At 56.0% G+C, this 24,881-nt stretch overlaps 9 protein-coding genes across 9 annotated transcripts; 5 read left to right on the top strand and 4 right to left on the bottom strand.

The window, feature by feature from the left end:
- Positions 1-207: 207 nt before the first annotated feature.
- Positions 208-2,056, bottom strand: BU26DRAFT_567635 (uncharacterized protein; the record flags this gene model as incomplete). The annotated part of the gene is made up of 4 exons (XM_033833675.1): positions 208-1,113; positions 1,163-1,306; positions 1,358-1,904; positions 1,998-2,056. The coding sequence occupies 4 exons, from the start codon at positions 2,054-2,056 to the stop codon at positions 208-210; spliced, it is 1,656 nt and encodes a 551-aa protein (XP_033681139.1).
- Positions 2,057-2,994: 938 nt separating this feature from the next.
- On the top strand, positions 2,995-7,316 carry BU26DRAFT_489026 (uncharacterized protein). Its single transcript, XM_033826009.1, has 3 exons — positions 2,995-3,305; positions 3,364-6,399; positions 6,455-7,316. Exons 1-3 carry the CDS (start codon positions 3,231-3,233, stop codon positions 7,028-7,030), a joined length of 3,687 nt encoding a protein of 1,228 aa, XP_033681138.1. The 5' UTR covers positions 2,995-3,230; the 3' UTR covers positions 7,031-7,316.
- A 36-nt stretch (positions 7,317-7,352) lies between these two features.
- Positions 7,353-9,350, bottom strand: BU26DRAFT_62817 (uncharacterized protein). Its single transcript, XM_033836117.1, has one exon. It carries the CDS (start codon positions 8,907-8,909, stop codon positions 7,800-7,802), a length of 1,110 nt encoding a protein of 369 aa, XP_033681137.1. The 5' UTR covers positions 8,910-9,350; the 3' UTR covers positions 7,353-7,799.
- A 1,461-nt stretch (positions 9,351-10,811) lies between these two features.
- On the bottom strand, positions 10,812-11,713 carry BU26DRAFT_62820 (uncharacterized protein). The gene has a single exon (XM_033836118.1). It carries the CDS (start codon positions 11,563-11,565, stop codon positions 11,113-11,115), a length of 453 nt encoding a protein of 150 aa, XP_033681136.1. The 5' UTR covers positions 11,566-11,713; the 3' UTR covers positions 10,812-11,112.
- Positions 11,714-11,725: 12 nt separating this feature from the next.
- BU26DRAFT_521611 (uncharacterized protein) lies at positions 11,726-12,849 on the bottom strand. Its single transcript, XM_033829579.1, has 2 exons — positions 12,712-12,849; positions 11,726-12,658 (listed from the first exon to the last, which is right to left on the bottom strand). The coding sequence occupies exon 2, from the start codon at positions 12,607-12,609 to the stop codon at positions 11,776-11,778; it is 834 nt and encodes a 277-aa protein (XP_033681135.1). The 5' UTR covers positions 12,610-12,658; positions 12,712-12,849; the 3' UTR covers positions 11,726-11,775.
- An 883-nt stretch (positions 12,850-13,732) lies between these two features.
- BU26DRAFT_567631 (uncharacterized protein) lies at positions 13,733-16,497 on the top strand (the record flags this gene model as incomplete). The annotated part of the gene is made up of 4 exons (XM_033833674.1): positions 13,733-14,539; positions 14,589-14,655; positions 14,713-14,815; positions 14,871-16,497. The coding sequence occupies 4 exons, from the start codon at positions 13,733-13,735 to the stop codon at positions 16,495-16,497; spliced, it is 2,604 nt and encodes an 867-aa protein (XP_033681134.1).
- A 505-nt stretch (positions 16,498-17,002) lies between these two features.
- BU26DRAFT_607387 (uncharacterized protein) lies at positions 17,003-18,610 on the top strand (the record flags this gene model as incomplete). The annotated part of the gene is made up of 3 exons (XM_033835747.1): positions 17,003-17,009; positions 17,065-17,532; positions 17,586-18,610. The coding sequence occupies 3 exons, from the start codon at positions 17,003-17,005 to the stop codon at positions 18,608-18,610; spliced, it is 1,500 nt and encodes a 499-aa protein (XP_033681133.1).
- Positions 18,611-20,115: 1,505 nt separating this feature from the next.
- Positions 20,116-23,025, top strand: BU26DRAFT_607386 (glycoside hydrolase family 92 protein; the record flags this gene model as incomplete). Its single annotated transcript, XM_033835746.1, has 4 exons — positions 20,116-20,223; positions 20,317-21,298; positions 21,351-21,494; positions 21,550-23,025. 4 exons carry the CDS (start codon positions 20,116-20,118, stop codon positions 22,617-22,619), a joined length of 2,304 nt encoding a protein of 767 aa, XP_033681132.1. The 3' UTR covers positions 22,620-23,025.
- A 329-nt stretch (positions 23,026-23,354) lies between these two features.
- BU26DRAFT_432058 (short chain dehydrogenase/reductase family) lies at positions 23,355-24,405 on the top strand (the record flags this gene model as incomplete). Its single annotated transcript, XM_033823951.1, has 4 exons — positions 23,355-23,531; positions 23,580-24,098; positions 24,161-24,244; positions 24,295-24,405. The coding sequence occupies 4 exons, from the start codon at positions 23,355-23,357 to the stop codon at positions 24,403-24,405; spliced, it is 891 nt and encodes a 296-aa protein (XP_033681131.1).
- Between the last annotated feature and the right edge of the window lie 476 nt (positions 24,406-24,881).

The raw sequence follows: 24,881 nt of genomic DNA, 5'->3' as shown, positions 1-24,881 counted from the left end.
CGGACCCGATAGTATTATTCCCGATGAAGACGTGTTGCGGCGTTATCCTGGTGAGGGCGGTGTAAGAACACGAGAGGGAGCCCGCGGATTCGCCATCCAGACCACGACCTGCCATTGACGCGGCTCAGTAATGTGGGTTTCTATCTGACTTTGTGCTAGCAAGCACCCCTTTCAAGCCCGGTAGAGGTTCGAGTGGAAGTAAACAAGTTAGGTGCGGGGTTCTGATCCTTTTTGTGATACCCCTTTCCCCTGTCGTACCGGTCTGTGAATGCGCGTTGCCGTACCATTTTGGCGAGGGGCGTAAACGGTACCAAAGATTGAGAGGAGAGATGAGTTCGATCCAGGGCCCTGTTGAGCGTCACGCAGGCGAACGGATGTGGACGGGACTGTACTGCTCCGTACCTCCTCGACAGGCGGTACACGAGCTCGTTTCCGCAGGAATTCTGCGAGCATTCTACCCTGCCGCAGACCAAATCCCTCTGCTATCGTTTCGGCTTGATTCGTCATCCAAAGGAAGGTATCTTCGGAGCAGGTCGAGGCGGACGACATCCCTGATAATCCCCAAAGGAGCATATACCCTCCAACAGTCTTCATGGTCGATTGACTGGCTTTAAAATTATGCAGGTAATACGCCAGGCTCTCTTTCAGCTCTTCGACAAGCTCCAGTTGAGTATTGATAGCGTCGTTCAGAATTGCCCTCGCAGCAAGACCAGGTCGGAGCAGAGCCTGGCCACGGGCTCCCTCAATGAATACGTCCGATGCTACAATCCTCGCGGTTTGTTGAAAGATCCACGTGGTCGCAAGCCATATAAGGCGATATGTCTCATCGGCATTAGATGTCAGCGGCATTGAGTCCACGGAAGGCCTTCCCCCTGCATGCCACTCTGGAATCCCCGGGCTCCATGTGCTAAACTCATCCAAGAGGCTTTGAGCTTCTCTGAACATCCGGTTGTCTACGATACCCTTCGTCTTCTGATCGTAGCGCAGTTGGCAAAGGCGTCCGAGTAGCTTATAGAGGAAGGGTTGAAAGTCCCGCTGTGATATTCCGTCGTCCCCTAGGAAAGAGAGAATAAAGTCTGGAAGCGGTTCACTCACTCGCACGCAATGTGCCAGCTGACCACCCGTTAGCCTCTTCTATAATGGGAGGAGACTAGATACCCACTATGGCTCCCCGCATACGAGCATAGATTCCGTGGCCGACATCATCGGCGAATCGGTCTCGACCCCTCATTTGCACTAGTGTCATTGCACCTTTCAGATGGAAGGTCTGAGCGACTTGCGATTGCGGGTCGTCAGACATGATGCTCTAAACACTATGTTAGTAATTCATAGAGATGCACAAGGACCGCTGACTTACCTCAAATGTGCCCAAAAGAAGGCACGTCAAGATGGAGGAGTCGGATAGGCATGTCTTTGGGTTCTGCAGCTGCTCATTCAACGCCCGAAGCACCTTGACTTGCTTTGCTCTGGCCGCCGTCACCAAGTCTGGAGCCGCCTTCATATTTCCGAGGGCTGCCAATCCAGCTGCGGCGATGATCTCAGAGACTGGGCCCGCTCGCACGGCATCGGATTGGAAAACGGACAATACATAGTTGAATCCACCGTCCAAGGTCCCTGCCCTGGACTCGAACAGCTTCTCGTTGTAGTGCGCAAAGAAATGCAAAACAGCCTCATCATGCAGGGCAGCTCGTCTTGACAGCTGTTGGGTAGATAAAGTCGAGAGCTGGGGAGCAGAGCTATTAGAAGCCAGCGACTGCTCGGGTGGATTGTCGGTCTTTCGATTCACTTTCCGGACGACGAGCTTGGTCTCGTTCCTGAAAAGAAGGTCTTGCTCGTTTCGATAGCCGCTGCATACTCTATTCTTCCTGATGCATTGACTGCAAGCGGGCAGGGCTAGATCGCATCTGTAGTCGGGTGTTACTGGCTGAAATCTCCGCCAGCGAGCTGGTTACCGGAATAGGAAAACACTCGAGGTTCGAGAAGCGATGCGTGCTTACTTGGTACGCTTCTGCCGGCATGGCAGACAACCCTTACTGGGCTTCCCCGAGAAACCCATAATGGACAGCGAGCGTATGAGGTAGGCTCAGGTGGTTCTGATGGTCCTCATAGGTGCATTCGGAGGCTGGAATTGATCTTTCGGTGAGCTCTCCATCACCTTGAGCCCATCCGCGGCCCTCCTCAAGCGTACGGCAGCGACCAGTCTGCGACCTTGTGCTACCGTTCAGTGTCCGAGTTAGGCTTCCGACAAGAGGATCTCATTGGCAGTCGAAGCGGGTGACGTGTGGTTAGCGGACCGGTGTGTACCCGTGCCACTTTGGCGGCCTCCCGGCGCAGCCCTCTGTACGACGCTTGGAACAGCCGGAGTGGAGCCAGATGCAATCTGATAGACGAGTGCCTTCCAATTCGGCGCGGGCGCAGCCTCCAGCATGAAGGCTGGGTGTTGAGGTGGAGGGAATCCTTCCGCCCCTTAGGTTTCGGGAGCTGGCGCCAACCCCTGCGCTGCCGACATTTTCCGGCGGAGCGACCAAAACGCCGGTATGGATTACATAAGCGATACTGGTGTGTATTACATAAGCAGTACACCGCGACTCGACTCTACCCTTTTTCTACCCCCTCCCCAACGATGACCGAAAAATGGTAGAATCCGTTTGACCTGTGCAAAGAGTTGGCTCCTATCTTCACGAGTCGAGGAGAGAATCCACAACTAGCAAGCCCTGGAAATCCTTGCGTTCGTAGTCGACTCGCGGCAGCGCCTGCACGTGCATCCATGGATAGAAGCCCTCCCCCCACCAGAGCCTCCCTACTGATGAGCGAAGCATCATGCAGAGGCGCTGCATACAGTATAGAGATTGAAGCCCAGTAAGGAGAGAGTGTGTAGAGGCGGGCCGAGCTAAGCCCCGGATCTGCAGCTTGGCGAGGCGTTGCCGGGGCACCGACGAATCTGGCATGGGTCGTGTAAACAACCTCACCACCCCCAACGTCATGACTTAGCTGCCCTATTATCGCCCGTATCACTCCCCACCATCAATTCAGCGATTAGCGGGCACACTCGTCTCCTCATATTCCTACGCACTCCCACCGCCTCTCGCTCGGGCCGTCTTTCGCGTCGCAGCCCGGCCTGGCGCGTCCTCTCGCTGTTCAAACAATCGAATGTCGCCCTGCCCTCTCACGCCCGCTGGATGAATATTGAACCTACACATCCGAAAACGTACGCATAGCCGGCTCTGGGGATGGCGCCAGCTCCCCAGCCTCTGCCGATTCGCTTCCCATGCTGGTGCAAAGCCGTCTACTCGTGGGGCGGTGAGGTAAGTTGAGACGGAAGACACAGTTATCGCATACAGCCAACCTAACCGCTCTTTCCAGACTAAACGCGACCTCGGCTTCATAGAAGGAGACCTGATCGAATGTCTCAATGCCGGCGATGGATCGTGGTGGATGGGGCGGTTGAAGCGCGATAGGCGCATGGTCGGCCTCTTCCCCTCGAATTTCGTCGAACTCCTTAGCGAAGACTTCCAGCCATGGAACCGCAACGGGAGCCCCATGACACAACAGAATGGCTCGGGCAATGTATCAAGGCAGAACAGCGGGCAGGCGGTCAAGCAAACGCCACAAAAGGCGAAGACGTTCAGGAAGCCCTTCACCGCATACGCGGCTGCAGGGGCCCCGAACCCGGCAGCAGCAGCACGGGAGATACAGAAAGCTGGCGGATTGTCGCCGAACCCGAACGGAAGCCTCCGGCAAACCAAGCCGTATGCGTCGATGAAGAGGTCGTCAACCGAAAGTCGCGAAACCGCTTCTCCCGCTCCTACACCAAATGCTCCCTCGAATCTTCGCGCAGTGTCGCCTAGACCCACTTCAACGAGACCTGCATACTCTCGAGCAGCGTCGCCAGCCCCTCCCGTCGACTACCAGTCTCACTCGCGATCGCCTTCTCCCGCCCCTCCGGTGCCGTATCGACCTCATTCGCGAGCTGTGTCCCCAGCGCCGCCGACGCAATACCATCCGCATTCGCGAGCTGTATCACCGGCTCCATCCTTTCAGTACCGCGCATATGATAGAGGACCGTCGCCTTCGCCGTATCAGGATGACCTTGACCCGCCTCCTCCGCCCCCGCCTCCACATCGCGTTCTTCACAGCAGAGCGCCCTCGCCTGCACCCCCTCGCAATGTCTACCATACACCCGAGCCTCCTTCTCCCCGGCCGGCAAGCAGAGGGAACTTCACACCATCTCCGTTGACAAATGCGATGAACGACGTCATGTCTTCGTTGCAGGATATGAGTTTGTCGAGGAGTGGGAACTCGCCGGACGAGCCTGCAACGCCGTCAAATATTTGGTCACCGGAAGCTTTCGACCAAGTCTATCAGGCATCGGCGAAGAAGGTGCGTGCACAGACATCGATGGGAATTGGTGGCCAAGCGGGCTTTGCAGATGACGAATTCGACGATCCCTATCGGTCATACGACGACGGACCTCCTCAGGTGCACAACTACGTGCAGCGGATGGAAAGCCGCTTGCGGCGCATGCAGCAGGAAGAAGGTCGCGCGAATGATGAACTCTTCATACCTCCCGATGCGACGGGACCACCGCCAGCAGTGCCTCCCAAAAATTCCACGTACCAGAACAGGCCTGCTTCGTCCACGGGGGATAATCAACCTGATGTGGACCGAAAAGGATCAAAGACACTCCGTCATCGCAAATCAGCATATGAAATAGGGCGCAATGTCTTGGGCAGGACCTTTACAACGAAGACAAATTCGACGACGACCACCCACACGAGCAGTTCTACGAATCGCAGCTTGATGTCCGGGCAGTCCGCGACCAACATGAGTGCGACTAGCGCGGGGAGCTATTACCGCAAGAAGCTCAGCAAAGATAATAGGCCTAAGACTGTAATGGAGACGAGAACCGCGGGCACAGGCTACGGATTTGACGAGGATCGGCCGGAAACACCATTCACGGGTGTCACGTATCATTCAAGTCACGCGTCGCAGCAACAACAAGACGAACCCACAGGCACTCCGCTGGATGGCCCGGATCCGCTAGGTGGACTGACTTCGCCAAAGCCAAAGAGGAGCGGCTTTTTCCGGAAGATGATCGACTCCGCAAAGACACAAGCTGCAAATGCTCGTAGCACGATCGCTTCTGGGTCAATAAGCAGACCGGGCTCCCGAGCGGCAAGTCGCGCAGCCAGCCGTGCAGCAAGTCGTGCAGCGAGTCGACTGGACGATCGAGGGCCAACGGGCATCGCAGGTGGAACTGCAGTGCAGTCGAGTGCTGCACGAGATATGGGGCTAGGTGCTGCGGTAGACTGGGTGCAGGTCCGCCGAGATGTGAACAGGTCGAATTCACTAAGCAAGAATGAGAGATTGGAGCGAGCAGATCGTTGCCAAATGATGGATATACCTGTCATCAACCCTGTCGACATTCTTTATGATTCAGCTGAAGGAGACGAAGGCCTGGATGGACTTCCCATCGCGGACCCCACCGACTTCACTACCAGTGCTCTTACGCTCGTCGACAAGAGCGCCCGGTTCGTCAACAGCATTCCGCTTGGAACGACTCCTGCGACATTGGCGCAGGGATACGTGTGCAGGCCATACAGGAGCGACGTTCAGCGGTTGAGAGCCATCTTCACCTGGGTCAGCGAGCGCATATCCTGGGAGGAGGATTTCGAAGGCGACATCGATACCCGCCATGTCCTCCAAACAAAACGCGGCTGCTCGGAAGAGATCGCCATTGTTGTCGCAGAGATGTGCGCATCGGTCGGACTACACGCTGAAGTCGTGAGGGGCTTTCTTAAGACTCCTGGAGCGCCATTAGATCTCGATAGCGTAGCGCGGCCTAACCACTTTTGGAATGCTGTCATTGTCGAAGGAGAATGGCGCATAATGGACTGCTCACTGGCCGGTCCCACGAATCCGAAGCGGGCACAGTACTCGAATGCCAGCTCACAGGTCGCAGAGGGCTGGTACTTCCTCGCTCGGCCAATGGAGATATGCTACTCTCATGTTCCTCTTCTCCCAGAGCAGCAGCACATCTGCCCACCACAGCCTCACGACGTCTTGATGGCTCTTCCGTGCGCGACGCCGACATATTTCAAGCATCGGCTGCACATGGTCGACTTCGACACCAGCCTTTTGAACCTGGACAACCTCGAAATGGCGCATATCTATATCAACGTCCCAGAAGACGTAGAGTGCGTGGCGGAAGTCGAAGCGAGAGCATACACCCAAGATGCTGACGGTGACCTCTTCGAAAGCGGCGACGTGATCAGGAAGCCAGCCTTAGCACAAGCAGAGTGGATAGGAGGCCAGAAGCGGTACACTGTCAAGGCACTGCTCCCGGGAGATGAAGGCCATGGCGTGCTCAAAGTATACGCCGGACCACGTGGTCTCATGGTAAGCTCCAAGTTATTGCCCACTCTGATATTGTGCGTCCGCTAACCACTTATAGCACTCCAACAAGCTAAACCCCCACTCTCTCGCTCTGGGCCTTCCACTCTCTCACACGGGCACCAACCCTCCGTACTCCTTTTTAACGCTCCATCCCACCCCGCACGCTCAGCGCCACGATCTCTACGTCGCTCAACCGCAATGCGCAAACCTTGCCCTCAACAACACTTTCGTCTTCACCGTCCGCCAGCACCCATCCTCACTCAGCCGCTCCCCTGACCCAAACTCCGGGATCAACGGCCGTGCGTCGCCTAACCCGTTCGCTCGTCCTGCTTCCGCAATGAGTATGCAGAGTATATCTGCTTCGGGGTCGAACTACACGAATCCATCGCAAACGTCGTCGAGCTCTTCTGGCAGTAGCAATTCTATGAAGCCAGCGAAGTTGGCTGTGCAGACGCCTTCCGGAAAGATTATACGGTTGACGAGGAAGAGCGAGCATATGAGCGGGACCAGCGACGGCGATGGCAGCCAGTGGGAGACGGTCATCAAGATCGGCGAGAAGGGCACATGGCGAGGCCTTGTGCTCGCGGACCGGAGCGCGAGGTGGTGCGTGTTTGCGCAGTGGGAGTGTGTCTGATGGATCCACACATTTCTTCCCGGGTGCACTTAGGCGGTGCGATAGTTGTAAAGACTACGAAGGGTGGCTCCAAAGGCTGGGAAAAGTTGTTTGTCTTCTTGATTACTTTTGGGTATATCTTACGGTTCTCATCTTACGACTTGTAATGCTGAAAGCATGGAGTACGATTCAAGGAATGCATCGCTGGCGACGGCCCTTTTGCATCTTGCATTGCTTGGCGTTTGGATAGCTGGGCAGCGCTTTTTCTATAGGATATACGGCGAATCGCCGGGAGGGAATCCTGAATGCAATCTTTGACATTTTGGTACCACGTATTCCAACTACTATTGCGTGACGCCCACTTCCAAGGTTAGCAACTCTAGGCGACGAAACTTGTTTTGGAAGTGATTCAGCCTCCGTGGAACGAGCAAGCCTGCGGCTGAAAAAGTGTCATCCTTGCGGTAGCTCTTCTCTTCCGTTGTGAGGCAATGGGCCAGTAGATGACGACTTAGGGCAATGGCCATTAGTTATATATATTATGTACCGTTTCAGCGAGCGAGACCCGCTCCCATATGCAGAGCCAGCGAGGCAAGCAAAATGAAGACTTCGCTGCTAATATCGCTAGGGCTAGCATGAGATGCAGCGAGAGAAGACAGAAATGCCGGAAATATGACTTGTCAACGCCAATCATATGTCCGGCTCCGCACCAAGTAGCAAAAAGAAAAGCCCCAATCCTGAGAGCCCCGTCCCCTTTGTTTATCCTATCCCCCTGGGTATCATAAGTGCGAGACTAGTCGCTAAGATCGGGATTCGCAATGAACAGCCTCGTGTTCCCCATGGTCATGGTCCGCTCGTCCACACTCCCTCTCCGGTGTAACTCCTCGCTCTTCTTCTTCGCCTGCTCCGGGTCCGGCTTCGGCAGCGACTGCGGCATCGCGCCCACATCGCCGAACTGGCGCTCCCCGCTGCTTCCGCTGCTGGTGCCGGAAAGCCCCGTCTTGGTGTGCTCGAAGTAGTCGGTGGTGTTGCCGTACATCGGGACGGGCGTTTCTTCTTCGAGAAGGTCGCCCATGCCTTCGCCGGGGGAGGAGTTCTGGCCGCTTGGGGGGGTGGAGTTGGAAGAGTGGCGGCCCGCAGCGTTGGCGTAGGCGACGCGACGACCGGAGCCGAGCGAGCTGCGGCCGGATCCTGTGCGGTGGTGGTAGGGTCCTGCGCCCTTGCCGACTGAGCCGTTGTCCTCGCTGTCTCCTTCGTCTACTTCTGAGGCGCTGAGGCGCATGGGCACGCCGCTGCCTACCATGGTGACTGGCGCGTACAGCGACGCTTTCGGGACGCCGTGATGGCGCACCTTAGACCTGACTCCCGCTGCCATGCTCGAACTGCCCGATGACGCACGTCCTGGGGCATGATGTGGGCCGCCTGCCACTTCCATGTTTGCGCGCATCTTTGCCTGTCGTTGCTGGGCGACGATGCGCGGATCCTCGTATTGTGCGCGGTCGCACCACACGGTGGCCTTTTGTTTCCGCATCAGGGCGACGTATGACGTGGGCGAGTTGCCGGAGCGGGCGGAGGACGAGCGTCGAAGGGCGCCGCTGTTGGAGCGGTTCGGCGTGCCCGTCGTGGAGCTTGTGGAGGAGGTGGGCGTACGGCGGAGCCCACTCTGGTACATCTGCGGCGGGTATTGCGAGTTCATGGTGGCCATGGTGGTGGTTGTCGTTGGAGAGGGAGCGACGGGAAACACGCCCGAGCTGGTTGTTCTCGTTCTCGAGTGGCCAGGCTGTGAATCGTAAGGCTGCGGGGGCCGTCCAGCAATTCCCGGGTTCACGATTGGCTTGCGACGGACGGGGAGGGCGCCGTAGGGGTTTGGTTGGGGCGGTTGAGCCATCACGGCGGCCTGCATATTTGAATCTGGGCCCCTCGCTTGGTGAGGCCTTAGGTTGAAACGCCGATCGGCACAGCTGACGTCAAGATGGATGTTTCAAAGGAACGCGAGGGCGGGCGAGTGCGCGTGGGCTCGCGACGCAGCGGGCGCGCGGGCGGAGATATGTATACCACGGTGGTACTGCGATGCTCGTGAGCGTTGGTCAGGCCTTGGCGTGCCCGCTTGCGCTCGAAGCCTCGCAGCCCTGCAGATTCCGAGGCCGCCGCCCTCGACCGCTTCCGGCAATGGCGTGACGACAAAAACGATGCTGCTGGCAGGGCCGCTTGCAGGCCGACGGGGGATTTCCACGCGGATGACTGCAGACAATCCGAGAGCGCGGCGCGGAGCGTTGGTGAGTCGCAGGGGAGCAGTCACCGTCACCGCCGGCGCTGGCGTGCCTCTGCCTTATGAGGACGGCTCTGCGCCAGGCGCTAGACCGATCGAACCACTAGAGGAGGCACGTCAGTCGCGTACACGAGCCATGCTGGACGTATGGACGTATGGACGCATGGACGTATTCAGACAAGCTGAGGGCTCCGCCGAGTCAAGGCCCGTCGGCGGCAGTGAGAGAGAGCTGAGGCTTACCGCTGAGCAGACTCGGGTGCTCGTCCAATCCGGGCGCCGGCGGCGGGAGCAGTGCGCTCAGCTTCGCCAACGCAGCGAGCACAGTGCGCTGGGCGATACGAGGATACAGTAGTGGGAGGGGTGGACGCTTTCTGCTGCCGAGCGAGCGTCAATTGAAGGCGGCGAGGAGGAGCGGCCGCAGTCGCTCTTCTATCTCCCGTGCTTGCCGTGAAGTCGACGATCGCACGGGCGCGGGCGCTACGAGCTCCACTGCGAGCGGGCTCCACTCATGACGACATGCCCTCGTACCCCCCTTTGTATCCCGCCGTCAATTCAACGATCCAAAAACCGGAAATCCTAAGGCCGGCCAGAACAGCCGGCGGCGGAGAGCCTCCCGAGCATCAGCATCCCTGGAGGGCCGCTTGCGACCTTGTTACGGCCCCGGCCTGCTGCATTCACCTTTACGGCCCAAGCATCCCAAGAGGGCAAAAGAAGCTGCCGCCCCCGCAGCGAATCACTGCACAGCGCCCGCGGCGTGGGAAGCCGGACGAACTACCACCTCGCAGCGGCGAACGCTGAGTCGCTGACAGGCCCGTCGCCCGCGTTACATCTGCCAGCTATCGCGGGAAATGCAACTTTGCACATCTTTCTGTGGGCCGCGCCATTGCCGCCGTCCGGCTCTCCCAGCAGACGTGAGAGTGCCGCGATGACTTCAACCCTGGGATGCTGCTGCTAAAATCCCTCGTCTCCATGGCCTGTCCTAATTACCATGCTGGCCCGAGCAAGAGCGATAAGCTACCCCTCACCACCACCACCTGGCACCGGCGTTCAACTCCTCTCCACTTGTTCCAGAGCTCGCCTCTGCATCCCCGTCGTCGTGTGCGTTTCAAGGCTGCACCTTGGCTGTGATAGGGCCACTTGAGCCGCTCGGAGTCCAGCCGGCGCATGCATGCACATGTGTGCGCATCCTTCCATCTTTGTTTCCCCGCCCTGCCGCGCCCGCCGAGCAAGTCCATGATCGCGACTTGCCTCAGTTTTCGTTGATGTTTTCTGGCGTCTCTGCAGCACAAAGGGGGGCAATACTGCACGGCGTCTCTTCACTTCGCTTTTCGCCCGACGGCAGACATAGCCACCTCCTGGAGAGACGGGCCTGAGGCAATTGTGGAGATGCGAAGCGAGTTGATTGATGGCTGCAAGTGTGAAAGAAAGTGTGGCGCGCAATTCTTGCGCCACATCAGCGCCACAGGGTCCGTCAGCATTCCTCCCGCCCTCGAAGCTAAACGCGGAAAGGGTTTGTTGATCTTTGCCCGTTGAATCCAGAAGGCTATAGACCCCGCAGACGTGCAGACGTGTTTTCAAGGACAGTTGTTGGATAAATTTTAGAGCAGCGGAGAAAGGACGCGTACTTTGTTGTCCCCCTCAGCTGAACCATGGCGTAATACTTACCGCTTGACAGCCGACGCGAGTGGGGTTATCGCTCGCTGTTGGCTAGCTCTCATAGGACATTCCGGATACGGCGCACACGATGTACTGTTGATGGTGGTTTCGACAAGACCCAGGCGTGGAACTCTGAAGCGAGAGCGTCTAAGCTCACCGGAATTGCGAGGAATGGACAACGTCACGCTTGCTGATACCTGGGCAAAGTCCACCGCCCCATTGGCGTTTCCTCTGCACCTTCAAAGCCAGCCGTGGTAGTAGCCGAGGGTGTGGTGGAGAGCCGAACGCAGGAACAGCACCTGCGTGGTACGACTGGCGGTGGCCTGATGGAGCGAGAGTGCATCGATCGTGGACTTCCATATTGGGCCTGTAGGTGGTTAATGCTCCGACATGGCCGTTGCGTGTAAAGTTCGGAACCGAGCTCCGGACAAAAGTAGCCTGCCCCATCACGGTACTCGTGTCCGGCGCAGTGGATCTCGTTGGGGTGGTCGCGTACGCGGAGCCGGAAGATCGAATGGCTCCATGGCATCATGACTTCAGAAAGTCCGCGGCTGGGTCGCTGTTGAGGACAATTTTTCCCCACCTTGTTCTGGCAAATCGGCCCGCATCTCAGCTCCCATGTGCCGCTCACCATGCATGATAGCTAGGACTACGTTAGCGAATCTTGCGTGAGTAAGCGCTTGGAGGTACATGTCGCCAAATTCAGACGTGCGGACGTTTGTGTGCTGAGCACAGCGTATATACGAGCTCCAGGCGGGCTGGAGGGTCTGGACCCACCATAGACCACGCGATGGCTGCAGAATCTAACTTTGTAGTACAATTTCGACTGCAGGACCCAGTTCGTTTAGTAGATACCGGGGATGAGCCGATACTTTGTCTGTTTCTTGAATTGCACCCAGTCTTCACCGTACCGCTTTTCGCAGTATTCGTTCAAGATTGGAACCCCTCGTGTCGCGAAATCGGCAAAAAAGAAAGCTCCCTCGAGCGCCCCCAAGATCCATCCTCCCCCGGCGATGGCGTATCCAGCCCTCCAAATCGTGTATGCACCGTAATTGATGTGCCTCGCGAAACTCCACAAGCCTCCCGTGTAAGGCTTACCCTTGTTCTTGGGATCGGACTTGAAGCGCTTTCGCTGGATCTCTGCGATAAGTTCGGTGAGGATGCCGGTGACGTAGAGGACGCTGCCGACAATGAGCGTTGACTGTGGGAATGCAGATTCAGTTGACGCGGAAGTCGCCCGTACGAGGAAGGCATAGGTGTTGATGCTGTTGAAAACAGTGTTAAAGATGCCAATAGCAACAGCGCTGCGTATATCCATTGGCTCTCCGGATAGTGCCGTTACCCAGATATTCTGCTTAACAGCACTTCCGACCGCCATCCCTAGCAGCACTAGCCGGTAAGGCGAGAGCCCTAGACTATCGATGCCAGAGATTCCTGTGTGCGCTGGCAGCCCAGGCGGCAGGGTCCGCACGCCAAGGCGGTGCAGGAAGCCAGTCCCGAGGCCATGAGCCAGGATACCATATTGTAGAAAGGGATCGGCTGCGCGAGCAAGGAAGAAGACGGCTTTTCCAGCCGGTGTCGGCGTGTAGTCGCCACGCGAGATCAGATCGCGCTTCTTGGAAGCTTCGGAGCGGGGGTCATTGGCGACGGGGTCGAAGGCAGGCGCTTTCCCGGCCATTGCGAACGAGGGAGAAGCAATCAGTTTCTAGTTGGCTGTCAGAGGAGTTCTGGGAGCCGTTAGTAGGGTTCAATAGACAACAGGGAGCAATGGCCGACGTACAGATGAATGACGTCTCGAGCCGCACCGTGGGGGCTGCAATACTCCAATGAGTGTTATGAGCAGGTACTGTGAGTGAAGAGCATACGTGAAGGCGGTCACTCCTGAAGAAGGAACACCAACAAGCTCACTTAAGAGAGTATCCAAGCTCGTTGCTCTGGTATCGAGCTTGATGGCGCTGTGGACGTAACGGAGCTCATAGCTCCGAGCTGACTAACGCGCGGCATTCGGTCGTTCAGGGCCGCCGACAAGGCTCTCCGTCCGCAGGAGTGCTACATGGCGGCGATTTATGCTGTTTCGCGATGCTCTAGAAGAAGAGTCCTGCAGAGACGCGATCTACGCGCCTGAGAGATGAGGCGGAGATGTACGAAGGAGAACGATGTGTGAACTCTCTTGATTGGGTATGGTTCATGCGCGTCTTCACATGATGGCGTGCATTAGTGCCGATGTAGACACGCGCCTTCTTTATTGAGAACAATGCTAATAATACACGATCCCCATCAGCTCATTATTCTTTCCCTCCTCACCCTTCTTCGTGATACGGCGCGTCTATAATTGCCCAGCCGCTCTCTTGCATTAGCATCGATTTCTTGAGTCGTTCGTCCAGCAAACCCTGGCCTAGGAACCGAACGGTCGTGGCAGGACACCAACACCGATCGAAGGGAGCGGAGAGGGGGACCGACGAATACATATCCGGTCCTTTTGGAGAGCATTGGATGATTTGGGGCCAGAATGGCTTGTGGGGAGCGAGGGATGAGAGCGATTCGCCCTAGCATGCTACATTCACTACCTGCTTCATCGTTGTCCGAGAAATGGCAATACGGGGTTGATCGGTGCTGCCGTGTTCCTCTGTTCATCGCTCTCGATTACCCGCGCGACTGCTCAGTCCTCCAACGTTCGATAGCGCCCGGCGCTCTTTCCGATTGGCACTGGCCCTGTCCGCCGGATCAACTCACTGGCACAAGCGACTCATGGCCGGTTGATACCATCAGCGCTCACATCTTGGATAACTATACCATTTCTAATGCCCATTAATTTCAACGACATATGCATCCTGTTGGAGGGCGTTGAACAGATCTCGCTCCACCAGCCGCGATACACCCCACGGAAGGAGAAGGAACGCATCCAGGACAGTGTATCCAAATGGTTCATCCGTCATCGGCGAGATCTCGATAGCCCGGCTACCAATGGCAGTGCAGTACTGTCGGCAATATTCCCTCAACGACGAAAGGATCGAGTCTATGGCATGCAGCCCCCTTTGCTGTCAAAGAAGATCACAGCGTTGCTCCACTTCAATCATATCCAGCGAACGCTTTTCGACAAATGGCCGAGCGGATTGCATGGCGATCTCGGCGTGTACATGGCGCGAGCGATAAGACCTTGGGATGGCACCTTCAAGAGGAAGCGTCCCATCCCAATCGAAAGAGTCGACACTCTGTTGACGCAGTTGGCGGCAAAATATCGATTCTCTGATACGGCAATTCAGCAGCGACGCGACCAGCACAAAAACACCGATATCGAGCTGAAGTATATCCTCGACCGACTCGAGTCACAGGAGGCAAAATGGTTTGTGCGACTCATCCTGAGAGAGTATCCTACGATTGAACTCGATGAGTCTTTCGTGTTTGAGCGATACCATTTCCTCCTTCCCGATCTGCTCAAGTTTCAGAACGACTTCGAGGCCGCATTCGGGATGCTGAGGGGAGAACTAAGTCGCTATCCACCTGTTCCGGAATCACCCCTCGAGAAGACGCTGCGGATAGAAGCCGCCAAGCAACTGAAAGCTGTTGTTGGCGTCAAAGTTGGCCGTCCGACGTTTCATAAAGCTTGGGTTAGTATCTTGAAGCGAAAGAACTACTACTTGCTGACCGTTTGAATAGTCATTCAAGTATTGCTTTCAGTTACTAGGCAGTCAGACCTGGGCTGCTGAAGTCAAATATGATGGCGGTAGGCTGCACATCCTTCTCTTCGACATTGGCCCAGGCATCCTAACTGACTTATTAGAATACTGTGAGATCCACGTCGATTTGGACAATGCTCCAAATGATATCAAAATCTTCTCCAAGAACGGCAAAGATGCGACAAGGGATCGCGAAGCTCTTCATAGGTACGCTTTCAATGCTGCTAGGCTCCCACTTATGAAATTGCCTAACTAGTGGTAGTATTATTCGAAACGCTCTTCGTATCGGACGCGCGGACTGCATGTTCAAACGCAAGTGCATTGTCCTAGGAGAAATGGTTCTGTACAGCGACAAAGAAAAGAAGATCCTTTCATTCTCTAAGATCCGGAAGCACATCTCAAGATCCGGATCGTTCATGGGGACGCTGCAGGACTCACTACCACACGAGTGGGAGCATTTGATGATAGCATTCTTTGACGTCCTAATGCTCGACAACGATCCGACCATGCGCATGTGTCTTCAGGACCGACGACAGATTCTCCGAAACCTTGTACGAATCATTCCAGGGCGATCCCAGCGCTCCGAGTGGACCCTTCTCGACTTTAAGACTGAGCATGGCGTCACTGACCTGAAGCAAGCTTTTGCCAGAACGCTTGCTTACCGCCAAGAGGGGCTAGTACTGAAGCCTCTCCATGCTCCTTACTTTCCATTACTTGCCCAAGTAGGGCATCGCCAGCCGGGCTACTTCATCAAGCTAAAGAAAGACTATCTCGGCGACATGGGCGGCGAACGAGATCTAGGGGATTTCGCCATCGTTGGCGCGCGCTTTGACGCACAGGTGGCTCCGAGGACGGATCTGAAGCCACTACACTGGACACATTTCTACCTCGGATGCACAAGCAACAAGTCTGCCGTGCAGAGATCCGGAGCAAAGCCGAAGTTCAAGGTGGTGGGATGCCTCAGTCTTGATAAATGTATTCCAAAGCCAGAACTTAAGCACCTGAACCTCAACGGGTATCTCCACAAAGTCGTCCTTCACCACGACGGATCAATCGAAAAGTTTGATATTGATCATGGCTGCAGCTGTGACCGCCGTATGTCCGTGGCTTTCAAGGAACCATTCGTAGCCGAAATCCTCGGTGGCGGTTACGAGAAGGTTCAAAACGAGACCTTCGAGATGCTTCGGCACCCACGAATCAAGAAGATCCACCACGATCGGACATGGGAGGATGCCGTTACCATGGAGCACCTTGAACGGATGGCGGAAGAGAAGTGGGATATCCCCGGTACTGACAAATTAGATGGCCACGCAAAAGACGTTTCCATCTTCGCGAAGATGTACGCCAAGGAGATGGCTGAATCCCAGGTCAGTTTGTCGGAGTACGAGACCACCCAAGAAACAACTCAACGTACGACTCCGCGCAAAACTCAGGAAACTACACCACAAACACCTATCGATGCTGTCATTCAAGAAACGCAGCAGGCGACGGTGCATGACACCTGCACGACGGCATCAGCAACACAATGCTCGGGCAGCACACAAGGCATAGGCATCCGCGCTTCGAGGGAAGTCCGCATCCTTGTTCGCGAGGACACATCTGAACGACAGGTAACTTCTGCCTCCGCGCAACCGCAAGGAAACATAGCCTTATTGCCTACTCCGGCCTCGACCTCGCGGGACGGCATCCCTTCCACGGGCGAAAAGCGGAGTTTAACAGACGACATGATTAGTCCTCCAACCAGCAATCGGAGGAGAAAGGTGCGGAGTCCACTCAAGGATGCCGAAGGAAACCGGAAGCTGGGAGCATTCGAGTATGACTCCCAAGAGAAGACGATTCATATCTACGCGGAGGATGGGTGGAAGGTCGAGGTACACGCCGGACCGTAGAGGCAAGAGTAGGTTCTATTGATGATACCCCTTTTCGGTAATGCTTTCATATCTATAGAGTCATCTTTCTGTATATTCCTACTATTCAAATTCAGGTTTTGACTGCTAGATACATGCTCTGAGGTACGTGCTCTGTAATACTTTGAGTCACTCCATTCCTGTTGCCTCATCTCAAGCAGCTTTCACATCATCGCATGGGCCGCCCCTGTTCGCAAGATACCCCGCATAGCGCGGTATCAACCAAGCAAGGCGACGTGGAGGGAAAGCCTCAGATATAGCAGCAAAATTTGCACCATAAGATGCGCACTAGAATTGCGGTTGCCGTGGGAAGGTTTAGCTGTAACATTTCACTGGCTCTTCTGGTTGAGAGCATGCGCCTATATAAAGCTCAATTCTCCCCCACCTGAAGCGCCGCACCAAGTTGCTGCGATTTTTGTGCTCGATTCACGCTCGGCATCTCGAATCTGTATCCAAATCACACTACTTGGTGCGTGAAGCTATTGACATGGCTGGTAAGCCTGCGCCTATGCAAACAGAAAGCCGAGCAATTACTAACAAAACAAGCAGACAACAATAACAACAACAAAAACATGGCCAAGCCGGAGGAGAAAGATAGAACTAGTGCCGACTCGCCTGGACTGACTGTAACTTCCAGCGAGACGCCAACTCTACCTCGGGATCCAAGCGCTACCGCAACAGAGCAAGCTCCACCGCAGACTGTGAGAGCCCTAGACTCTGTCTGCGAGCTTGACACCCTGCCATCTACTTCTGCTCGAGCATCAGCGCTGCCCCGGCGCGGCGGTGGCCTGAGCGGGCGTGGTCAAGGACGCGAAGATCATCCAAGCCTCCTCCTCTCGCTCGTCCAAGACTCCGTACCGGATATGGGCCCCAGCAACAGCAACAGCAACCGCAACCGCAACCGCAACCGCACCTCTTCAGGCCCCAGTGCTATAGGCAACCAAGCGGACCAGCGCGCTCAGCGACCTCTGCCAGTAACCAGCACCGGTGTTACAGGTGACTGCGACCTTCCTCCAGGTAAACGACTAGCTCTAGGATCTCACAAAGCCACCGTACTAACTTCCCAGCAGCATCTAACACCGCTCAACTCCCACCAATGCCTCACACCGCGCCCGCTGTTCTACCATCCGGACGCGTCCTAGACTTCGGTTCTCCCGGCGATCCAAACCCTTTCACTCTCCCGAGCCCAGTGGACGCCTTCGGATTCCGCATCTGCCCGCCGCCTAGCGAGTCCGACTACCAGGCCCACCAGGACAGCTACGACTCTGAGGCAACCGAGACCGAGGATCGTGCAATGCGAGTAACCCGGCGGCAACCGTCACCAGATCCTGACCGCAATCCGTTCGTGGAAATGGACACGTTCGGCCAGCGCAGCGGTCCACCGGTCGCTGATGAGGAGAGTGTGCGGCAGCTTGCGCTGGCTTCGGATTCGCAATACCGCGGTGGTCGTTGGCAGATTCCGGAGCGCCAAGGTCGGGGTGGACGGGGTGGACGGGGTCGTGGCCGTGCCTTTAGGGGTAGGCCGGTGTCGTTGGACTTGGGACGTGGTGGTATGCCGTCTCGAGGTGGATTTGGCAGTCAAGGAAGCCAAATTAACCTGACCTACGATAACCCTCCTCCTGGTGGCTTCGGCACTCAGTCTATCCCACACAGCGCCGGATATCCTCCCATCTCTACTCGACCTCACCCAATGCGTCCCCCAGGAGTACATCGCTTCCCTGCGGCTCACGAACCTAGCCTCAGCTACCCGCGGGGAACCTTCGGTGGCTGGCCTGTGCTAACTAGCCCGACGTATCCTTCAGGAGTTTACGGCGTCCCTGGTGCCCAGCCCGGCCCGGCATTTCCTCCAGGAGCGTACGGTTTCGGCGGCTATCCGCTCATCCAGCACTATCATCCTACGGCTGCCCCAGGAGCTGGTGGTCGTCCTCCGATGCCTGCTGAACACCGAGTCAGTAGCCACGCGGTCGCTATCCGTGAGCCTGCGCGTGCTGCTCCTGGCCTGGATCCGAGCGTTACGGGCTTCGTCCCCGCGACCTCAGCGACTTCTAGGGCAACTCAGCAGCCGCCGTTTGAGAGCAGCGAGGGTCAGGGCTAGACCTCGAGGCGGAGGACGAGGACGAGGACAAGAGCAAGGAGAGGGTGATCGACCTAACTTAGGACGAGGACTAGAGGCTATGGGTTGGACTGATAATCACACAGCTTGTCATATAAGTCTAAGAGGCCTGTTCTCCCTGACAGACGGGGCTTTGACAAGATACCATAGGACATGAGATATTGGGACGTGTGATTGAGCCCGAGAAAACCGTATATACTGCTTGAGTGCCGCACACTAACTGCACAGCAGCCACTAATACTTACGCATACCAAGATGTAGAAGACAAAGTTTGCCACGGGGCAGTTTAGTACCCGTCACATGCTCGGATCCATGGTTTCCCAACATTAGCGCCAGAGCTTGCTACAAGCAATCGTGTTAGTTGTCGCCCACGTACATACTTTACAGAGTAAAAGCGGGCTGAGCTCCAGTGCAGAGACTTCAGGAAAAACAGCAAGGTAAAGGGGCACAGAGCTTTATATTGCTCCGGGGAAACCATGAGCGGATCTTAACCGCACATTCAATATGCCGGATGATCTCTCTCGGCTATGCCCTCTAAACCGGCCCATCTGACCAAACCAACAATTTCGCCAAACAGAGATTCGAAAGTCCCCAAGGCTTCTAGATATTCCCCATATTCTCCCAATAACAAGGGGTGCAAAGTCGAGTCGATCGTTCTGGTTAGCGACTCAACACGGGTTCCCTCCCCTGCCAAGCTATGCACGAGATCTTCCTATAGAAGAGCCAAGATCTTTCTCCTTTGCATCCACTCCTATATTCCGTAACTCTTGAGTATTTCCATCGAATAGCAAGCACCACCCCCCCCTGCCTCTGAATCGCTATCCCCGGCATCCATCATCCCGATCCCGAGCCGACCCATGTTCGCACATCCCCAGCTACTGTGTACTAATGTACCCCGCAGCCACACCCGGCCCCATGCCATCATCCACCCGACCCAATCCAGCAATCCCTTCTCAACGGCTTCTCCTGCACGGGTAAAATAACCGCCAACCCCAGCGCAGCTTCCTGTTCCTGACTACGCGCATATCGATGCGGCTTTGCGACCAGCGTGCCGCTTACCAGTATTACCTGCCAAGTGCGGTTGGGAGATGTGGTTCATAAAGGAGCGGGGCCCGTCGTTGCGGGCCCTCTCGCGCGCATCTTTTTTCTGGCTTCCCTCGTGAGGAAGTCCTGCCCTGTCCTGTGGAAGTGTACGAATTTGAAAGATGCGATTGTGCGCGTGGAGAGAACGCGCGGGCGCGGTGTCGCTGGCGCTGCTGCTGCTGCGTGTGAGCGCGCAGAGTACGCCGTATGACTGGGTGGATCCGCTTATTGGGACGATTAATGGAGGTTGGTAGACTGCGAATTGGAGTCTGACGAAGGGAGGAGAATTGACGAGTCGCAGGCCATGTCTTTCCCGGCGCGACACTACCTTTCGGTGCGTTTCCCCACCACGACGCTTCTTCCCCTTTCATTCAAGACGCACAGGCACTGATCGAAGAATAGGCATGGTAAAAGCCGGACCGGACGTCGTGGGCGAAAACCAGGGCGGCTTCGCATCCGACGACAGCGAAATCCTCGGCTTCTCGCACATGCACGACTCTGGAACCGGAGGCGTGAGTCCAGTCTACCCCTTTACCGTCCATCTCCCTTCTTTCGTCCTCGATCAGTCCCCTTCTCCACCTTCCAAAGCGGACTAACCATCGCAGGCCGCCTCCCTCGGCAACTTCCCCATCTTCCCGCAATCTGGCTGCCCGAACGGCGACATCAACGCCTGCAACTTCACCTCCTGGGAACGTCTCACGCCCCGCGTAAATGGCAGCGTGCACGCGCGCCCCGGATACTTCGACATCACGCTCGCCTCGCAAATCCGGACGGAAATGACCGTCTCAAACCGCACCGCTTTATACAGGTTCACATTTCCCTCGACGCCAGTCACGCCCAACACGCCGCTAAACCCGCTCATCGTGCTCGAGCTCCAAGACCTTCCGCAGACGCGCAGCGACGGCACCATCAAAGTCGGGGCGAATGGGCGGCTCACGGGCGGCGCTCGCTTCATACCCAGTTTCGGAATCGGCTCGTATGTGAGCTACTTCTGCGCTGATTTCCATGGCGCGAGCTTGAAGCGCAGCGGCGTGTTTTCGAACTCGCGCGCCTCGGCTGAGGCAAAGTTCTTCAGGGTGCTTGGGGCTGAGACGGAGAGTAGTCCGAGTATACGACCTGCGGGGGGTTGGGTGCAGTTCGAGAAGCCGGATAGTAACAATCAGATTGCCGCGCGCGTGGGGATGAGCTTCATCAGCGAAGCGCAAGCATGTGCGAATGCGGAGCGCGAGATCCCCGAGTTCGATTTCGACGGTACGCTTAAGGCGGCCGAGAAGGCTTGGAGCGATAAACTCGACGTGATTAGCATCGAGCCTGGGGGTGCGAGCGATGTGCTGCAGCGCGCGTTCTGGAGCGGCGTGTATCGCAGTATGATCAGTCCGCAGGATTATACGGGTGAGAACCCATATTGGAGTACGCCCGGCGAGCCGTACTATGATAGCTACTATTGCATCTGGGATAGTTTCAGGAGTATCCATCCGCTGATTACGCTGCTGGATCCGCACAGTCAGACGTTGATGGTGAGGAGTTTGTTGGATATCTATCGGCATGAGGGGAAGTTGCCGGATTGTCGGATGAGCTTTTGCAAAGGTGCGAATGACTTTCTTACTGTTGCGGCCCTGGTAAGGCTGACGGTGTGCAGGCTTTACGCAGGGCGGATCGAACGCCGACATTGTCATCGTAGACGCCTACCTCAAGAACATAACCACGGGCATCGACTGGACCCTGGCCTACGAAGCGCTCGTCTCCGACGCAGAAATCGAGCCGCGAAACTGGGACGTCGAAGGTATACTCATCCCCCTCCCATACTCCGTCTCTTCTCTCCAACTAACACCACCGAGGACGCGGCGGCCTCAGATCCTGGAAGGAGCTTGGATACATCCCAACCGAGAATCTCGATCTCGAAGGTGTCGGCACCGAAACGCGCAGCATCTCGCGCACCGTCGAATACGCATACAACGACTTCTGCATCGCGCTTCTCGCCAAGGCGCTCGGCCACACCGCCGACTACAACAAGTACCTCACCAGATCCGGCAACTGGAAGAATATGTTCAAAGCAGACCAGAAGTCCCTCATCAACGGCACAGACACGGGGTTCACTGGCTTCCTGCAGCCACGCTACATGAACGGCACCTGGGGCTTCCAGGACCCGATCTTCTGTTCTCCCCTGATGGACTTTACTGGCTGTTATTTGAATCCAAGCGGCGGCGAGACCTACGAAGGCCCCGTATGGCTCTACACCTTCTTCGCGCCCGGCGACATGGCGACGCTGATCCGCACGCTCGGCGGCGCCGAACAGTTTGTCAAGCGTCTCGATTTCTTCCACGAGTCGGGCATGTGCTACATCGGCGACGAGCAAGCCTTCCTAAAAGTCTTTCTGTACCACTACGCCGGTCGGCCCGCCAAGTCGGCCGAGCGCGCGCACTTCTACATCCCCAGCCAATTCAACGACAGCCTGAACGGCATCCCAGGCAACGACGACAGCGGAGCTATGGGCTCCTTCGAAGCGCTCACCATGATGGGCATATTCCCCAACGCAGGGCAAGACGTGTACTTCATCACGCCTCCGTTCTTCGAATCGATTTCCATCCGCAACGGCCAAACGGGCAAGACGGCGACGATCCGGAATATCAATTTCGATCCGAGTGGGAAGAATGTATATATCCAGTCGGCGACGCTGAATGGCGAGCCCTATACGCGGAATTGGTTGCAGCATAGCTTCTTCCTCGAGGGAGGGACGCTGGAGTTGACGCTGGGCACGAGTGAGAGTGCTTGGGGGACGGGGCCTGAGGATGTGCCGCCGAGTTTGGGCCCGTTTGGCGGTGGGAATGGGACGGCGAATGGGACACAAGGGGGCATGGGGAGGAGGTGGGAGATGCCGAGGTTGCCGAGGTTGGAGTGGGAGAGCTGATAGGAGGGAGGTGGAGAGTGTGATTGTTGTGCAAAGGTCGACTGGCCCCGGGGATGACTGAAGGTTTGCATGCTTACTGTACATAGCATACTTCCTAGTACCATCGTAATCCAATAGGCAATACTAGTTTGAGGTATTCAGTGGCCGTTATCAATGGCATGCCTCCTCCATAGCCGCGCCACAATTGCCCCTGACAGCAAGGCACTGTATCCACCGTCTGAGACCATCGAAGGGAAGGATTAATGTTCGGCAGTAGGCTCCCTTCACTGCAAAGCGGAATCTGCGGAGTCTAGATAAGGCTGCACCCAAAAAATCCCGCAATCAAGGCTATGTATAGCCCGTCACAACTGGTATCGATCGGGCGGTAGGGGAAACTTGACACCGTCTGTGGCAGATCCAAAATGGCTAGAATTTGCTCGTGGCCGTGCATTCTCGGATTTACCGGCGCTTTTATGCCTGCGTATTTGATTTTTGATTTCTAAGCGGACTGTTGGGGGTCCGGCGATCCTCTCCACGCCACAAAGACACTCCAATCCTGAACATGATCCGATGATAATATTCCTTGCTACGGAGTGTTAAATATCGAGGCCCGGCAGAACGTCAATACAAAGACAACTTCCTCAGACTCCTTTAATATCCCCCATCACACCCTTCTATCCGTCTCTGCTTCAGTCCTGCAACAACCCTGTCACATCTCTCCAGGAAAGTTTACTTTTTCAAACAATAACAACAAACATGTCGAACCTCGACGCTGCTCAGCTCTTCTCTGTTAAGGGGCTGGTTGCTGTAGTCACAGGCGCTAGCTCCGGTTTGGGCGAAGTCATGGCGCATGCTCTGGATGTTAACGGCGCAGCCAAAGTCTTCATTCTCGGCCGCCGAGAGTCCAAACTCAAGGAGGTTGCATCGAAAGCGGTGTGTAATGATTTCTGATCCTCCCCCCTTAAGCTGATTGCTTTTTAGATAAATGGTTCTCTCATTCCGGTCGCATGCGATGTGAGCTCGAAAGAATCCTTGCAGGCTGCAGTGTCGACAATCGAAAGGCAGACGCCATTTATCAATCTTCTTGTCGCCAATTCGGGCTACCTTGGGGAGGTTACCGGTATGGCCCCCAGGCCGGCAGAGCAGACTGTTGGTGAACTTCAAAAGGAGCTGTGGGACAAGACAACCTACGAAGACGCAAGTAAAGTTGCTAGTACCAACATAGCCGGATCGTATTTTACTTTTCTCGCCTTCTTGGGCTTGCTGGGAGTTGGCAATACGCACCCCGACAGCGTAGGAAAGAGTGGACTGCTACAGAGTCAGTTCATTAGTACCACTAGTTTTGGTGGCTTGTGCCGAGCTGAAGCTCCTAGCTATGTCTACAACGCTAGCAAGGCTGCTCTGAACCACTTGACGAAGACTTTGTCATCGGAGTATGCCAAACATAGCATCCGGGCCAATGCGATTGCCCCCGGTATGTTTGTCACGGAAATGACGGAGGTATGTGATAGAAAAAAAAAAAAGGTCTTTTGACCGTTGAGTAGAAGCTTACATCGGAGTAGGCCCACACCCCAGAGGGAAATCTCAGCGCCGTCGGCTCTATGCCGTGGCAAGCTATTCCCGCTACGCGAACAGGCACAGAAGAGGTATGCCAACACTTCAGTCTGAATTGATCGAATGCTAATGTTTCTGCAAGGATATGGCCGGTGCTGTGCTTTACTTGGCATCTAGAGCAGGTTCTTTTGTGAATGGGTGCATCTTGCTACCGGATGGTGGAATGCTCTCTGTTCGCCCTGGTTCCTACTAGTCACGCCGTCGGACTAGCTATCACTCCTTGACGAGCAAGAGCAAGATGTCGTCGACAAAGGCCGTGGAACGGCCAGAGGAGATCTTTCCCAACGACAACCATGCGAACCGGAACATTTGAGGGGCGTATATACCGCATGCGCAATATGTTTTGACTGCTACACTTGGCGCAGGCAGCGTGAGCGTAGGACTAGACTTGCACGAGAGACTTGGAAGGTGCTTGATGAGTGACGGGAGATATGACGAGGCACACGAGCCATTACGAATAGCGCTGGGAGAAGACAGAAGGCGCTGGAGAAAGAGCACCCCTACACCTTGACTAGCGTACACTACCTGGCTTCCTAATTCTATTAGCAGCATCGCTATGGTGTTGCCTCGACCTTGCGTGAAAGGGCGAGCAGCGGATACCAGCGTGTGCTTGGCTCAGAACATCTTACTACAATCGCAAGTCGTTGCTCGGCCAGCGATGCAAGGTGC

The sequence above is a fragment of the Trematosphaeria pertusa genome (assembly GCF_010094035.1).
Source record: "Trematosphaeria pertusa strain CBS 122368 unplaced genomic scaffold BU26scaffold_11, whole genome shotgun sequence".
In the NCBI taxonomy this organism is placed as follows: Eukaryota; Fungi; Ascomycota; class Dothideomycetes; order Pleosporales; family Trematosphaeriaceae; genus Trematosphaeria; species Trematosphaeria pertusa.
The sequence above is the reverse complement of the archived record's forward strand: the minus strand, read 5'-3'. Positions and strand labels throughout refer to the sequence as shown.

Excerpts from the sequence above, each read along its gene's own strand:
- BU26DRAFT_489026 (XM_033826009.1), top strand. The coding sequence starts at position 3,231 with ATGGCGCCAGCTCCCCAGCCTCTGCCGATTCGCTTCCCATGCTGGTGC. Across the intron at positions 3,306-3,363 it reads TCTACTCGTGGGGCGGTGAG|ACTAAACGCGACCTCGGCTT; the intron begins GTAAGTTGAGAC and ends CGCTCTTTCCAG. Across the intron at positions 6,400-6,454 it reads CCGGACCACGTGGTCTCATG|CACTCCAACAAGCTAAACCC; the intron begins GTAAGCTCCAAG and ends AACCACTTATAG.
- BU26DRAFT_62817 (XM_033836117.1), bottom strand. The coding sequence starts at position 8,909 with ATGCAGGCCGCCGTGATGGCTCAACCGCCCCAACCAAACCCCTACGGC.
- BU26DRAFT_62820 (XM_033836118.1), bottom strand. The coding sequence starts at position 11,565 with ATGGTGAGCGGCACATGGGAGCTGAGATGCGGGCCGATTTGCCAGAAC.
- BU26DRAFT_521611 (XM_033829579.1), bottom strand. The coding sequence starts at position 12,609 with ATGGCCGGGAAAGCGCCTGCCTTCGACCCCGTCGCCAATGACCCCCGC.